Here is a 16819-nt window from a genome sequence, read left to right on the forward strand (position 1 = left end):
GATGGCGGCGCGGGGGCCGCCGGGAGCGGCGATGGCGGCGCCGGAGCCGGAGCCGGGGCGCTGCGCTCACTTCGTGCTGAGGAAGAAGCGCTTCTGCAGGATGATCCCGGCGCCCGGCAGGCGCTTCTGTGGGGAGCACGGGCACGAGGAGGTGCAGGGACCCTTCTCGGGCCGGGAGGGCGGGCGGGCTCGGGGTGGCCCCGCTCTCGTGGCACGGCTGGCAGAGGCAGCGCCTTCCCTTAAGCCTCTGTGTGCCGGGCACTCGCTTCAGCCCGGCAGTAGCCCTCACCTTGCATTAGGGGTTTATTCTTTTAGGATCCAGTCAAGTATTAAGTTCTCGTCTCCGTTTCTCCCTTCCGGTTAACTCACTTATTCTAAATAGATGTTTTATGAAACTGATGTCCCTCAACAGCTTCTTTAAAACACAACACTCACTTATTCTAAATAGATGTTTTATGAAACTGATGTCCCTCAACAGCTTCTTTAAAACACAGCACTGAATGCATGCTGAAGTGTTTTCTAAAACTTTTCTAACTAGGAGCAAAATGACAGAAAAAGAATTCCGTGCCCTCTTGATCCGAAACAGTGAGTATATGTAAATGCTTTTCCCGTTCTTTGTCAGTATTCGCATGATACTTACTTTTCTCTCCATTTGGCTTTTAGCACTGTATACGAAGACCAACTACAAAAGCATTTAAAAAAATGTAACTCCAGAGAGAAGCCAAAGCCTGTAAGTGCAGTGTAATTTCAGCACTTCCTACCGGATTTAAGAGCCTTAAACATTACAGTTCTGCAGAGAATTTTCTGTGCTGACAGCAGCTGTGAGCTGCAGGGCAGCCGGTCTAGCAAAGCATTACTGTGAGGCAGGATGGAAGGTCTATAAGCACTTGCTGAAATGCAACTCACATTCCAGTCCCCTCATATTCTCTGCCCCTTCTCACTGTAATTTGGTACACTTTTTCAGATCTTGGTTACAAATAAAAATGTTGAATTCATTTTACTCAGAAACGCACGCAGGGAAGAGGCTCTCACAATGCCATTCATTTCAGAGGCTGGGTGAGAGGTTGTCCTGGGAAAGTAGAACCTGCAGAGAAGCTCTGGGTATCCCAGCCAGCTGCCCACTCCAGCCAGGCTGGCAGTGAGCCACGCAAAGCTTGGCTGACAGCTGCTGAGGGAAGCAACAGGGCATGTTTTAAACAGCTCTTTCAAGAAAGCAGAGGATGGCTTCTTTATTGCCTGCCTTCTGCCTTATTAGAATTGCACCTTTAGTATTCCCTCGGAAACCTGAAAATGGTTTCTGGAATCTGTCTAGTAAGCCCTGACTGCTTAACTTGTATGAACATGTTCAATCTTGTGAAACTGTGTCAGAAGAGTCACTTCTGGCTGGGATTCAGGATCAGACTATAGGAAAGAAATTTACTTGGAAAATCTTACTTTGCAGTGGGTTTCTATTGCTGCATACCTTACCATAAGAACACTGAAAAATTTAGCTATTTGCTTCCTGGTAATTAACTGAATCAAATTTCTTTTCTTTTTTTTTTTTTAAAGGTCTACTTTGTTCAAGATATTAATGCTGGTTTAAAAGATGTAGCAGAAATACCAGAAAAACAGGTGACTACATTATTTGGTTTTAGGTTCAGTCCTTACATTACATGTTGCAATTTATGACTACAAAGATAGAGAAAATTTCAAAGGTTTCATATTTATTGATGTCACTTTTTTTTCCCTAAAAAGGTTCCTCTATCTTCTCTATCTATCGAAGAGCTGCAGAATTTAATTACCAGGTTGAAAAAAGCAACTAATGGTGAGCTTAATACTAAATATAAGACATTTTAAATTGAATTGATTAAATATTTCATTGTTATTTTTGTTGTTGGATACCTGTAAAAATATGAGATAGCTGCCATAAAACGCATCAGAAATAATTATCAGGCAGACCTCCAATAGCTAAGTTTTACTCCAAAAAGTAAACTAGATTAAAAGAATTATAAAACTCCAATCCTATGTTCCCTTCCTTTTGTTGTTTTTTTTTTCTCACTCAGATGTCACTACATAAAACAATACAGCTTTGTTATATGACAGATTTACAGTCCCAGCAGACTGTTTTAGTACTACAAACTGAGTTCATGTCACAATTGTCATAATGTGTGTTACAAACTAGGAACCCTTGTTCCTAGTAACCCAAAAGCTATAACTAAAAGTTTTTCATTTGCCTCCAGGCCTGGAACTTCATCTTAAGGAACAAATACTGTCCCACCAGGCTTTACAAGAAGCCTTAAGCGACCCAAAGAATGGGGAATCTGCTTTCAAACACCTGAAACAACAGGTTTGGTCTGATTTACTAATAACTGTAGAGGAGTTTGGACATGGAATTGTGCTGCTGTAAATTTGAGTGACTGGGTGCATAATTCCAGTTGCTTCCCACAGAGGAAATGTGATATGGTAAAACAGAAGATATAATCCCTTTCCTCCATACACACATCATCTTTTCCCTTATCCCTTACTGAAAGCAAGGCTTAAAAAAGTCTTCTGCAGTTTGGTAAAGGAATAATTTTTCTATAAGGCATTACAAAACACAGGGTATATATTTTCTTGGTTCACAAATAATCTTTTGATGTTTGTAGGCTTCTATTTTAGGTAACATGGAAAAATTGCATTTACTTGGTCCAGGAAGGTGTTTTGTTGAGTTTGGAGCTGGGCGAGGAAAGCTGTCTCATTGGGTTGATATTGCCTTAGAGAACGTTGAGGGTGTTCAGTTTTTGCTTGTGGAAAGAGCAACCACAAGATTCAAGGTAAGAGGATATTGTTACATTAGTAAAGTATAATTTTTAAACCATTGCTATTGAAACTGTTAGTATTTCTTTTTTTATCCTCAATACATTTAAATTTTACAAGTTATACATTCCATACTTCATCAATAGTAAATTGGTAAAAAATCCTGATGTTTAATGTTGGAAATTCATAGATGTCAACTTGAAAAAAGTCTGACATTAATACCTGGAGCAAAATTATAGTTGTTAGTGGCCAGCCCTATGCAATCTCTTGTTCTGTTTAAACAGGTGGATGGAAAACACAAAAGGAGAGATTCTATATTTGAGAGGCTTCAAGTAGACATTCAGCACTTATGTTTAAGTAAGTTCCTTCTTGGCCTGTGTCATTCTGAAGTAGAGGCTTATTTTTAAATTTTGAATTGGGGTTCCAGTCAGTTTGTGTGTAACATGCTTAAATGTTGGTTCTGAAGATTATTCTCAGTGGTTGCTTGAACATGTTGATGCTGAATATACATGTTATGTATATTCACACATGCTCGTATATATATATATATATATATATATATATATATATATATATACGTAATGAATACACATATACACATATTTTAAATGGAGATTTAAATATGTTTTGAAGGTTTTTTAGTACTTGCAGAATTAAATATGTTTTCATTGGTTGTTTTATGTGTAGAATTAAGCAAGTGATGCACTATCAATGCTACAGAATTTGCAGGAGCACCTGTCAGCAGGAGACGCATTAATGTCATATTTACCTTTCATAGGCAGTATAGAAAGGCTGAAATGGTTAAATGTGCTTCCCAGCCACTGCATCCTATTCTTTTAATTTGTCTTAACAAAATGTGCCAATCAATGTATTTTTAGTAGTGGCAGACATTTATTTCTAAGTGTGCTGAAATTATATTGTTCAGGAAAACCAGAGGTGCTGGGGTAGTTGTGGATTGGATGGGGGTTTGTTGGTTGTTTTTATTTTTTCCCTCCAGATAAGGTACCTATTTTGGAGAAGAAAAAACTACCAGTGGTAGGAATTGGGAAGCATTTGTGTGGTGCTGCGACAGGTATGAATTACAGATGTGTGAACTGCAGAAAGTCAGGATATAAGCCTTACACTCTGAATAGACTGATCTTCCAAATTGTTCTTGCCCTCTAAACCTTTTCTGGTTTAGACAGTAATTATATTCTAAATATCTCTTGACTCCAGTGGAATAGTAAAAGGATAATAGATGTAAGGATGCTTTAGGCAGAAGTGAAGCCCTTCTTGGCTTTAATAGATTACAACAGAGAACAGTGTGTGGTGGCATGGGTAATGTCTTTGAGAGTACTTTTTTAGCACAGTTGCCTCTTCTTTGAAACAATTTTCTTTCTAAAATTTTATTGACGGTCTGAATATGTATCCCAAACAGAAATAAGATTGTGTTTCTCTCCTGATAACTTTAACCTAATACAGTTTTTCTAATGTTATATGGCTACTATATAGTGAAAGACATCTCAAATATGACACCTTTATAGGTAGCATGATAAAGATGACACAGTTAAGCATTTAAGAAGTAGATGTGCATATTTAATAGACTGTGTCCTAGATATCAAACTTTTAGAGCAAATACTCATGTGTTTTACAGGGAGGAGATTCTCCTACAATATGCCAATTTTTTAACCAAACTATTTTAAATTCACTTTTGCAGAACAAATATTTCAGAGGATAAGCTCTTAGATGCTCCAGAGAAACCACATTTAGGGTTTTCATGTTTTCAAAGCATGTTTGTAATTTTTAGTTATTATTGAACTTGCTTTTTGACTTAGTTTGTGATGTGTAATTTTATTTTTCTTTGTGGAAAGCACATTCCTGACCACGATACAGCCTGTATAAATAATGACATGGTGTTTATGGATATTTTTTGCTGGGGGGATATATTTGTTCATTCTCAGATCTTGCTTTGAGATGCTTGGTTGAAAGTTACACCACTTGCTGTGATGGAAAAGATGAAGAGCCTGCACCAAAACGCTACAGGGCTGCTCAGACAGAGGTGGCTCCTCACAAATCTGCTGGCAATGAAAGCACCACAGAAGACCATAAGCCTGTAGCTGGAATTGTTATTGCTCTGTGTTGCCATCACAAGTGTGACTGGACACATTATGTAGGCAGAGAGTTCTTCAAATCAGTAGGACTTGGACCAGTAGAATTCCATTATTTTCAGAGAATGAGTAGTTGGGCCACTTGTGGCATGCAAGAAACCACAAGCAAAGCTTCTACAAGTGAAGACAGTGGAGATCAAACTAATGACACAAAAGAACATGAGCACACGCTCAGCAGGACAGCAAGTGGTTCTGATACTTTACAAGGGTATGTACTTTTTTTTTCCTAGCAAATGGATACCAGCAGAAAAGCTATGTATAGTGGCACATTAAATTGTTTTGGGTCCTCAAAAGGACTGATTTTGCAGAAACATGTAATTACTAAACTTATAGACATATCTTACTTGAAAAATATTATTTTCATGGAGGGACATTTCAAAATATTTCAACAGTCATGCTTACCTGACCAAAATGAACTTACAATGATTTCAGTAGTTTTTCTAAGCTTAACTACTAATGTTAATTACCAAAGCTATTTTCTGACAGCTGTTGATTCCTTCCTTCCTCTATCTGCAAGCAGGATACTGAGTGTTGAGGAGCGGAAGGAGATCGGTTGCCTCTGCAAACGGCTGATTGATCACGGGCGGATTGAGTATTTACAACAGCAAGGATACAAGGCTGCACTGCAGTATTATACAGAGTCTGCTGTGTCCTTGGAGAATGTCCTGTTGACAGCTGTCCCAAGTCCTTCTGTGATACCAGAGCCAACTATATAACAGGAGATAGATTTGGAATTGGTAGGGAAAAAAAACCAAACCCTTTTAAAGTCATCTAGGTTTTTATAAAAACTACTTCATTTCTTCCAAAAAAAAACCCTTTCTCATCTTTGCTGTACCCAAGAAAAGGTCTTATATTTTCCAGTTTCACTGGAATTACAAATATGCAAACCAATTCTCATCAGTGGAAAAATAAAATCCCTAGGAATACTTGAACCCTGTTGTAGCCTCTTTGCTGTGAAGAAGTGTACTTGATCTTTTCTTCCATTCACAGTTACATTCTTTATTCATTAGGATTCATGACAGGAGGAGAACCAGAAGTACAACTTTCCACATTTCCTGAAAGACAATTGATTAAAATAAGATAAGTTGACATACTTTATTCTCACTTTGAAGTTCAGAACAGCTTTGTATTTCCTCTTAAAATATTTAAGTAGGCCTAAGTACTTTGATCAGCCTGTGCTGCTAGAGAATCTATTCAGAAAGAAAATTAATGTCTAAAGTGTCATCTTGGTATATTTTTGCTAATTTGATAACCCATTCATGAAATATTGATAAGAAAAAAGCTGGCTTAGTTTTCTAAAACAAGAGCATTACATTCATTTTTTAAGCCTTCACAGAACACAGAATGAAGATCAGAGAGATCATTTTATATCTGCAGTGAAGTGTCTGCTGCAAGTAACAGCTGCAAACTGAACATCTGTTCCAAAGTGGTTATTTGGGTCTCTAACTGCAACATTAAAGCTGTTACCCCCGAGACAATGAACAGCACATTTTAATCATGTTTTAGAAATGGGATGAAACTGGGGGTGTTTTGTTTAAGTGACTGTATTTTGTGTCAGGGAAAGCAAGTTGTGAGAAACATCTGTTTATCAGGTGTTGATAGTTCATTGCTAAAAGATGTATCTTGGGAATATACTCATTTCTCATCTTCTTCTGGAAGTACCATCTGGACAACATCCAAAAGTAGGAAAAGTTGAGCTTCATGAATCAAAGGATGCTAGAAGACCTTCACTATGTAACCTGATTAAATTGCAGATATGAAAGACAGTCATCAGCTCCTTTTTATCCATGGTGTAGGTAACTCAGGCACTTTTATTACAGTGCTCCATGGTTCCAGTATGTTCCTGCCAGAATCTGTGCTGTATGTTGGAGACCTACTGTGCCAACTCCTGTTAAAAGTGCCCCTGTCCTCAGTAAAAGCCTGTTTACAGATTGGGGTTTTTTTTAAATGTTACTAATTTATTAAGGTTATTCATGTTTCATTTTTATACATATCCTAGGTTTTATTTATCCAGTTTATCCCTCTCTTCCTCACTGTATGGTGGAGAGATCAGAATTAATAAAAAAGCCATGCCATACCTGTTTTCTTGAGTGATTCCTGGATATACAAGTGCATGAAGTCAATGCCAAACATTTCCTGCTGCTCCTCCTCGTCTGTGTTCTCACATGGAGGGAGTGTTACCTCTAGCTCCAGTGGGTTGTCTCTGAAGTTGACAAATCTAGGAATTCACCAGAATAGGTTAATCTTGCAGTAAGTTTTGTCCAGAGAAAATATTTCTTTTGAAACTGAATTAAGATTTCTCAAACACTATTTTAAGCAAAAGGAAATTAGGTCCTTGTTATACTACACTCACCACTCTATCAGCAGTATTAAGTAAGCTAAGAAGATGCTTTATAACAGTAACTGATTGTGGGGGGAAAAAACATTGTGGTCCTCAGCATTTTGTCTTCAGTTTCTGACCCCACTGTCAGATGTATTGAGCTTTCACAAACAGGTGAGTGAATGAGAACAGTGCAAGTGGCTCCTCCCAGCTTTGCAATGCATGAGCCAGTCCTGTCTCTTTATTCTTGTTCCATCCTTGGGCCTATGCTTGTATATATTTAGTTAAGGAGGTTCTTCCAAAAGAGCTGAGAACAGGAATTGTCTTCCTGAGTTAGGCATGGTTTATGCAGGCCAGCATTCTTTCTCTAAAACAGCCAGCATCCAATAATCCAACTGAAAATGCTAATAACAGGACAGGAGTAGTTCAAATTCTACCAATTAAGAATTTATATTATTTTTAATTTTTCATATCAAGTACATGGAAGTTTCATCCATGTCCTTAAACCTAATAAATTTTGTTTAATTCTGAATGCTTGAATTCTCAATGGCAAAGTTCTACTTTTTGTCACTTTAATGCCTGCCACATTTTTCTGCAAGCTCTTGCTTTTAAAGAGTAATATCAAAGGGCAATTATAGTGGGAGGGCTATGAAATGAGAAAATGTATTATAGTCTACTTTTCATGTGAGACTGTAACTATCAGAATTTACTTCTTTAACTAAGTACTTCACTACACAAAGCTTACTTCACCAGATCCTTAATTGTTGTGAATCTGTGTAATTATGCTGATTTCTTGTATCCATCTGTACAACTGTGGTAATGCCTTTTCCTCTCCCTTAGTATCACTCTATGATCTACAACTCAAGGAGGGCTTTAAAAAATATTTTCTAATTATTTTCATTTATATTACTGGTGCTTTTTCTTACCTCAGATTTGTCATGTCCTTCATACAAGCTGGAATATCTTTAAGTTTGTTGTTGCTAAGAACAAGAGTACTAAGATTTTTCATATTACCAATGGTTTCTGGCAAAGAGTTTATTTCATTCCTTTGGAGCCATAAAGTGTGGAGGTTCTCCATTCTGAAAAATAGGTATTTGGGCAATAAATCAAGATTCATAGAATTAATCCTCTCAGTCATTACTATAAAATTATTTTTTCAGCCACATAAAGGACTCATAATGCAACAAGTCTCAAAGGAAAACCCATATCCAAGATAATCACCTCTGTTAAGAAATGTGATTGACAATAATTATTTAACCTTTTAGTTGATACTGAATTTATTGTTAATTGAATGGATTATCCCAGCTTATCCAAAACATCACATTAGGGCTGATAAAATCTTGACTTTGGAGTGAGGTTAACATAAAAATTATCTTTTGAAGTAGTGTTTATTAATTAGAATTTCAGTACAGTGGAATTGAGACTAAGATGAGCTTTGAGCTGTATTTACCTGTCAATTGCATCAGGAAGCTCCTGGAGTTTGTTTCCCCCCATATCTAACCATTCTAGATTTGGCATGTTGAGGAGAGCTGAAGGGATGGCAGTAAACTGATTCATGCACAAATCTATGTGTGACAGCTTCTTTAAATCACTGAGCTGAAAAGAAGGGGAGATTTAATGGAACTTGATGTAGCTGCTGCAGTTGTACAGCAGTAATCTGGTAATGTTAAGAAACATAACAACACAGAATGGTTTTGAGTTCCAATAGCTGATAGAACCTGACAATAACAGTTTGGCCTGGAAGGTAGACAGGTTGGGAACTGATAAGGCAGCAGAACTTTACCTCCCGCCCAGTAGTGAGTGCCATAATTGCTGACTACAATGCAGTTAAGCCTCAAGGAAGAGAATATTAAAGACAGCACCATCCTTAGAATTTCATACTCCATGCAATATGCCATTTTTCAGTAGTCAAATATTTAGATTTTTATGTATCAAAATGCATGGACTGTATTTTAGAGTGAACCATGACACTTTCCATGCTGTGAAGTCTACTACCCTGGCAAGACACTCTAAAAATGCAACATAGTATCACAGCACCTAATCCTTTGGGGACTGATGCCTTCAGGTGCTTTTGCAACGTTCAAGTGGTACAAAGATGTTTTCTGGCAGACCTGGTGCAATTGCCTCAACACTGAATGCCTCTCAAGTGTACATAACCAAAGCTTCCCAGTGCTCACATCGCTGCAGTCTCCATCAGAGCTATGGATTTTCTACATCACACCCTACCACCTGTATCCACATAGATTTTGTAAATTCTGGATTTTGGTTAATAGTGTATATTTCCATTTGAAGATTCTATGCTATTGCTATTTGGACTCACTCAATTTTGCAAGGCACTGACTGCTGTCAACTACTGGCATGACTGGTTTTTTAAAATAAATTAAAACAAGTAAATATGGTTACATACTTGTCATCTCTATCTAAGAGACTAATAGTTACAAATGCAGGTCTCTCACATTTTGGTCTGTTCAAATTAAAGTTCAATAGTAGGTGAGTAGATGTTTTCATTCTCTCATAATTGTTTTCAACGTTTGAGAACAAAAATTGTTCACCTCTGCACAGGCAGCTGGAAAAATCACACAACCCCTTTTCAGATCTAGCTGTCCTGGTAAAGATGCTTACAGCTGTCTCCTGGCACGTGGTATGAATTTGTACTCCAAACCATACAAGAGAAGTTCACTGTGCTAAGACATCAGATTCTTAGTGGGGTAAATCAGTGACAATATCCAACCTAAACAAATTGATACGTAGTGTGTCACTGCTCTCTCTGCACTGCCAAGTCATTTATCTGGCCAAAATAAAAACTGGCTCCTTCAGCTGCTCAGGTGTTTGTATGTGCTTCTCATGGGGCTTCAGTTTCACCAGTCATGGAAAGGTTGTTCACATCAGTGTGGAGTACTGTGAAATCACAGCAAATCCAAAAACAGAAATGCAACACATAATGATAATTGGTTTTGGATAAATTCAAATTATGCATCAAACAAAACTAAACAGTCTGTCAAAACCTGAGGAGGAAGATCACAGATACTTCTGTTGACAGCCAGTTCCAGTCTTTCCAGACTGATGCAGTTACTTATTTCCTTAGGAACAGATTTTATTCTGTTGTAACTGAGAAGCAGCTCTTGGAGGCTGGTCAGCTGGCCTGCATAGAGTACAAATGAGAAATGTTAATCTTTATTCTATTTGAAGCACAATTATCATTTGTTTTGCCTTATCCTTTTACTGTTGTAAAAATGCTCTGTGTTCTCATGAAACAAAACAAACAAACAAACAAACAAAAAAAATCACCCAACTGCAAATAGCAGCACCTCAGGACTCTTTAGTACAGGACCGCAATCTAGTGGAGTGCTTCAAGGAAAAGCCCAAAACCAAATAAATGTGACTAGGCTATTCCTGCCATGTACTCAGAGCATGAAGTCTGTTTTTCAGTATCACTTTGCTAGCTGCATTCTGATGTCTAGTCCCTGCTGTGCAAACAGGTCCTTTTTTTGTCATGGGGAGCTTTCATAGTGATATGTCTCTTTCATCCAGCCCCATTTTTAGTTTATAGGGAATTTATGGTTTGGAGATCTCTATCTCACTGTCAGATTTAAATAATGTGTTTTCTTGCTACGCAATAGGATTATTAGACAAGCAAAGGCATAAAAATGGTACATTTGTGTGAGACCAAATTTCTTAGAAGAGCAGCTTAAAATAAAAGAAAGCACAGCTCACCAATTTCTTTAGGTACACTTTCAATTGAGTTCCGGGATAGATCCAGAACAACAAGGCTGTGAAATCTTCCAATAAACTGAGGAATTTTCTGCAAACTAGTTCTGTGAAGCTGCCATTCCTGGAGATGGATTAATTTCAATAAGCACGAAGGTAATGTCTACAACATGAAATACAAACCAGAAGAAATTCAGCTTAGCATATAAGCTTGAGGCAGAAGTTTTATTTGAAACACTAACAGCCTGTCCTTTTTCTTAAGCTATACTGTAACATGTAGGTTACAAAATGAATCCTGATAACTGTTTTCTAAAATATGCTAGAAATAGCAAGCATAACCCATATGATTTTACTATCATACATATTAGGAAAAGGTTTACATTTTATAAAGGTTTACATCAATAGATTAGGAAAGGGTTCTTCCCCCAGGGAGTGGTTGGGAACTGGAACAAGATCTCCAGGGCAGTGGTCACAGCACCTGACAGAATTCAAGAACTGTTTGGACAATGCTCTCGGGCACATGGTGTGACTCTTGGAGATGGTGCTGTGTGGGGCCAGGAGTTCAACTCAATGAACTCAGCATATTCCATGATCCCATGATCCTGAAGTGAACACCAATTTGGGTTGACATTCTGATCATTGATTGAACCTGCCCTCTTTTGGTTTCCAGGATTTACATACCTGCACTACTGTCATTGACAAGTTTCAGGCTTGTTATAGTTTCTTTCTTTTTTTTTTTTTTTTTTAATCAATATAACTGAAGATGAAACTGCTCTAAATAGATTTTTGCACAGAACGCTGGGTCTGGCTGTCGTGTTCTCACTGGCCTCAACACAAACTAATTCTCATTACTTTCTAGGAGCTGGTCAGTGCATTTCTGCATGCCTCAGAGCACTGATGGCCAGCATTAACAGCAGATTAGCTCAGCACATGAGAAACACCAGTAATAGTTCTGGGAATCTACGGGCTCAGTTTCACTCTTAGAAAGAGAAAATAAACAATAATAAATATCTTCATGCACCCAAACACAGAGGGTTTTCATCTTGATACAGTTCAGTAGTTCTGGTGAGTGAACATTAAATTAGAATTTACATAATAAAAATCATACTCTGCAGTGAAAATATTATCTAATGCAGAAAATTGTTTGGGGCTTTGTTTTTGCTGAGTAATGCTTAATATTCAGGACTAAAAGCCACCCAGGTCTCTTTTACACTCACAATAATGTGTCCTAATTCACTGTTAGCAAAGCACGGTCAGCAGTTAATGGAACACAAATAGTAGCTCTGTAAGTGTAAAGTTGTAAATAGAAGTTTTCTAATACATCAGTCATTCAACATAAGCAGCATTCATTCCTATCAACCCTACCTTCCATTCTTCTTCCTCTATCCTTAAAATTGCTCTTCCACCTTCATTAATAACTTTTTCTTTAAGCTTTGCTAAAGCAGCTCTCTCCTCCCAGACAAGCAGTAGCCTATAAGGGAAAAAAGTGGTGCCACAATGAATACAGCCAATAATTACTATATCCTATCTATTTTCTGGAAAAAGACACAAAGACCTTGTTATCAAATAACATTAATTTTATCTGGATGTATATATACTCTCAGTTGGAGAGAAGAAAATCCCTTAATGTTTGACTGAGGTAATTTATAGGAATTCTATTTTACAGTTCTTTAAATTTGCATTCAGAAGGAGGACATAATTCACTTTCAACATGTTGCAGCAGGGCCACAGAATATAAAGTCATGTGGAATTAAGTTCTAAAGCACATTCTGAAGCAGACTCCTAAAATGAAAGCCTTCCAGTCCACCATATATAAGTGAAAGAAAATAGGTCAATCAGCTTCTTTTAGCTTGATTTCCAAAGGGTACTTAAACAAGAGTTATGACAAGGTCTTTCTTTGTCTTTCTGCTTGTATTCTGCATGTCTAATTTTTGAATTTGTTGTTCCACTTCAAACACAACTGATAAATTAGGATTACCAAAAATAGTATCCTAAATCTCTTAATTTCATAAAATTTCTGGCCAGACAGAAGACCAAGCAACCCTGTAAATAGCTCAGTGGAGAAGAAAGCATAACAAATCTTCACTGGTTAGAATATTTACAGAGCAGAGGATTTCAGTATCTGAGTTCAGGGAATTTAATCTATATACTAATATTTTTATCACAGACACTAGATAAATTCTAATCACTGGGAATCCTGCTGGAGTAACAACTAAGGAAATAGAGTCTGCATGAGTTTGAAGAAACCAATTACAGTCTTCTGAAATGTAACATATGCTTTTCACATACTTTAAGAGTTACAATTTACCTACCTTCCTGCAGACCTCTGCCTGAATTCCTTTTCTCTCTGTAATTCTTCATTTATCTTGTGTATTCTCACTTCCCAGAGTGTCTTCACAGCAGAGAATGTTCCCAGGCAAACTGCGGTTTCAGCCATGATCCTTTACATGTTCAGATTTGCTTGCAGGAATCTGACTGAATTTCAGGCTCAATGCACCACTTCAGGAATGGGTTACCAGATAGGGACAGAGACATGAAAACAAAAATACTGCAATACCCACTTCACTATGTTGTCAAATGAGTTAATATAAAGAACTGACAGGATTTTATCAACTGTTTTTTTTTTTCTGTATAAAAATAGAGATAATTGCACCTAGTTAAATTTTATTATAAGAAATGGTATTTTTTGCAATCTCTGCATTCTTATTCAGTGAACAACTGCTTCTCTCAGTTCCTTCAGTGGAAGGCTAAGTGTTGACCATAATTATTAAATGCAGATTTGAGCATTCATTCCCATCCCAGGAAGACATTAAGCTGTTACCTGGAATCTCAGGCAGTTCCATTCTGATCGCTGCATTCTGACACCTACCTGATATAGATACTTGTCACTAAAGGAGTTTGGCATTAACAGAAACAGAACTGTTCCTGGAAATTAATTAGCATACTGTATTTGCATTCATTTTCTTCATAGTTTAACTCAGTACAATGCATTTTACAGTTAGCAATGCATTACCTTTAGGAAAATGCATTTAAATCCTTCTGATTTCTCTTTCAATGTTTGTGTATCCCTGAGTGTCAGAATTCACATTTAAAATTAAATTCAGTCTAAAGTTTTGAAATTATGTATTCATTAGTGAGATAATTAATACATATTGTCCCAAAGAGCAGCAAAATAGGATACTCACTCATCCTAATCACTGCATCTCTCTAAAAACCATTCTTATTGTCAAGATACTGATATTCAGATAAGCTTGCAGGGCTAAGCTTCATGCCAGCAGCAGTGTGCTCTGAACACTGATGATCTGAATGCTCCCTTTCTAACTTTTTACTGATACTTGTAGTGGCAAGTAAGAAAAATGTCCTATATATGCTTTAAACTAAAAAAAGTAAGAATAACTTTCTTCCAAACAAGCAGGTAGGTAACAACAAAAGAGGAATTTAATGTATTTTCATACATATGTTTCCCTACAATAATTGCTGCAGGTCTGTCCTTTAGAACCAATCTTTTTTTTCATATTTGTTTCTGTTACATTTTTGTGTAGCCTGGATAAACCACAATTGCTTAGTGACCATTTTTGTGTTCAAACTGGCAGTCATTCTATTTTATGTTTACTACGTCTTTAGCTAACCTACTTATTTTTAAAGTCTGAAATTAAGTTCAAATGTGTAGGCAAATAAAATGTAAAATGTCACGATTGCTTCCTGTTGTAAAGACAACACAAAATCAAATTATAAAGCTTGAATACAGAAGAATCTGGTCTAATACATTAATATTTATTATTTTTATGTGTTCTCTGTTTGTTAAGAAAAAATGGCAGGATTTGACAAGTGACACAAATGGCAACCCCAGCATGGCAGTGCAGTCTGGCCTTAGGGTTCCTACAGAGGGACTGAATTTTTTCCTGTAAAGAGAGGACTGTATACTTTTCCTTTCCCCCACATAAATGTGATCACATTTACTAGTTTGAAGGATTAGCTTCTCTTTCAGTGGTCATCAGAGTAACTACCCTTCCCAGTCCCCATCTCAACATGCAATAGAAATGCTATGTATGCATGAAGTTTTTTGCTCCAGTCAGTGGTTACAATTCAAATTGCCTGATCTTTTCAAGATTAAATTTCTACTGAGATCGTGATTAACTAATTTATCATTTCTTGTTATTTGAGACATTTTTTGAACAACAAGCTCTTTTAGGTAGAAAACTAGAAATCTTTTTATATAAATTTTGCAGAAAAGAGATATTTGTTAATAGTTGTACTACCAAACCCAGTATCATACTACAAAGTCAAATCAATACCTATTTCTAGTAAAACTTACTCTGGGCAACTCTCTTTTGCATATCATTCAACAAATACTGCCTTAGAACCATGAAATATCAAAGGACCTAAGTATATGACTATTTTCAGGATGATTTCATTATACAACAGGATTCCATCAAAAAAGTCTTGTTCTTAGATTTTATTATTCATCAAGAAAATAAAAACCATAATAATCCTGCCATCACAGCCAACAATTCAGAAGTGAATTCCCAAGTATGTAATTGCAGTAAAACAACTGCAATTTCACTCCCAAGTAATCAGATCTCCCAACAACTTCACCTCCAAGCATCAGAAAGAGTTTGACAACAACTTACCTTAATTATTTGGTGTTTTCAAGGATTTTCTGTAACTCATTGCTTTCTGGACAAGAGCAGAGATAAATTATGAATCTTGTCTGCATTACCAAAGCCATTTAAAACTCTCACTCAGACTCCAATGCAATGTCAGTCTAGTTCTAATTTTAACCTATGCTGAGAATAGAAGGCATCACATGAGGCACTTTTGCAAACCCCCCAAGCATTTACCACTGTTGAAGTCTTCCCCATTTGCTGAGTGTGATTGGGCTCCCCTAAACTGGACTGCCATTAAAATTGTGAACCAAGAAGAACAAAGGAATATTGTTATGCTACACAATAAGTTTGTTTTAAATTAAAAATGACAGTTAGAAATTAAAAAAGCCAGTATTGAATTGAAAATTACTGCTTTCTTTAGTAATGTTTCTCTGCAAGGTAACTCTCCTTCAAAGTACTATTAAACAGCAACACTGACTAAACAGAGAAAAGGTGTTACACCACTACATATTTTACTGATTACTTTTGCCAATGCTGAAGAATTCTCTTGCTGAAGAATTTTCCTGCAAATTTTCAAAGTCCAGACAGAAAAGTAATCTTTACCAGGATGTGCAGAGGGGTTATTACTCACCCCTTTTCATGGTTCCAATAATGAAAAATATTTAACATTCTATTTCTTCAAATAGCCCTTGGAGAAGATAAAAGGAGAACAAATCTGTCAGAATCTTTTTCTTCAATCAAATGGGAAGAGAGACAACAATAACTACAAGGTCACTATTTGAGGCAGAAGCCATAAAACTGGATAGTTCTAACCAATTGAGCTGGAGTATAAAATGTGAAGATGAAATTTTAGAAGTATCATTAATTTGGTTATAACTCTATCACACAAAACTTTGTAACAAAAAACCCAACCCTCTCCAGTCCACAAACTAAATACTTGAATACCATTACCTACTTAAAAAGACACTAAGTACTTTAGCTTTCAATCTTCTTCTTAAGTAAAATTATCCTAAGTATTTCAAAGTAATTTTATTGCTTTCTTTCATACACTTCTACTTCCTCAATTTATTTTCAGTGATCATCAGATTAAATAATATCCTAAGCCTTCAGACTAAGCCCTTACCACAACAATATACTTGTAGGAAAGTAGACATTAGGCTGTGTTCTTCTGGTAGTCTTGAGCACAGTATGTTCTTTAAGGTAAGACAAGAGTTTGAGTCACCCATACAGGATTGCCTGCATAAAATTCACAAATAAAAACA

The 16819-nt window shown here is 36.8% G+C and overlaps 2 protein-coding genes across 5 annotated transcripts; one reads left to right on the forward strand and one right to left on the reverse strand.

The window, feature by feature from the left end:
• Position 1: 1 nt before the first annotated feature.
• Positions 2-5854, forward strand: TRMT13 (tRNA methyltransferase 13 homolog). Of its 2 annotated transcripts, XM_059854387.1 has the most exons (11): positions 2-151; positions 539-585; positions 664-730; positions 1549-1611; positions 1735-1804; positions 2220-2326; positions 2625-2792; positions 3060-3132; positions 3773-3847; positions 4716-5130; positions 5443-5854. In XM_059854387.1, exons 1-11 carry the CDS (start codon positions 2-4, stop codon positions 5636-5638), a joined length of 1431 nt encoding a protein of 476 aa, XP_059710370.1. In that variant the 3' UTR covers positions 5639-5854. The 2 variants fall into 2 exon arrangements, with proteins under 2 accessions (XP_059710370.1, XP_059710371.1); XM_059854388.1 differs by lacking the exon at positions 3773-3847.
• Positions 5682-16818, reverse strand: LRRC39 (leucine rich repeat containing 39). Of its 3 annotated transcripts, none has more exons than XM_059854392.1 (11): positions 16681-16818; positions 16189-16245; positions 15582-15627; positions 13263-13449; positions 12316-12421; positions 10957-11113; positions 10248-10384; positions 8693-8838; positions 8169-8321; positions 7001-7140; positions 5682-5977 (listed from the first exon to the last, which is right to left on the reverse strand). In XM_059854392.1, exons 4-11 carry the CDS (start codon positions 13385-13387, stop codon positions 5922-5924), a joined length of 1020 nt encoding a protein of 339 aa, XP_059710375.1. In that variant the 5' UTR covers positions 13388-13449; positions 15582-15627; positions 16189-16245; positions 16681-16818; the 3' UTR covers positions 5682-5921. The 3 variants fall into 3 exon arrangements, with proteins under 3 accessions (XP_059710375.1, XP_059710376.1, XP_059710373.1); XM_059854393.1 differs by having other exon boundaries at positions 10957-11074; positions 15582-15737; XM_059854390.1 differs by having other exon boundaries at positions 15582-15737.
• Between the last annotated feature and the right edge of the window lies 1 nt (position 16819).

The sequence above is a fragment of the Haemorhous mexicanus genome, chromosome 9 (assembly GCF_027477595.1).
Source record: "Haemorhous mexicanus isolate bHaeMex1 chromosome 9, bHaeMex1.pri, whole genome shotgun sequence".
NCBI classification, from domain to species: domain Eukaryota; kingdom Metazoa; phylum Chordata; class Aves; order Passeriformes; family Fringillidae; genus Haemorhous; species Haemorhous mexicanus.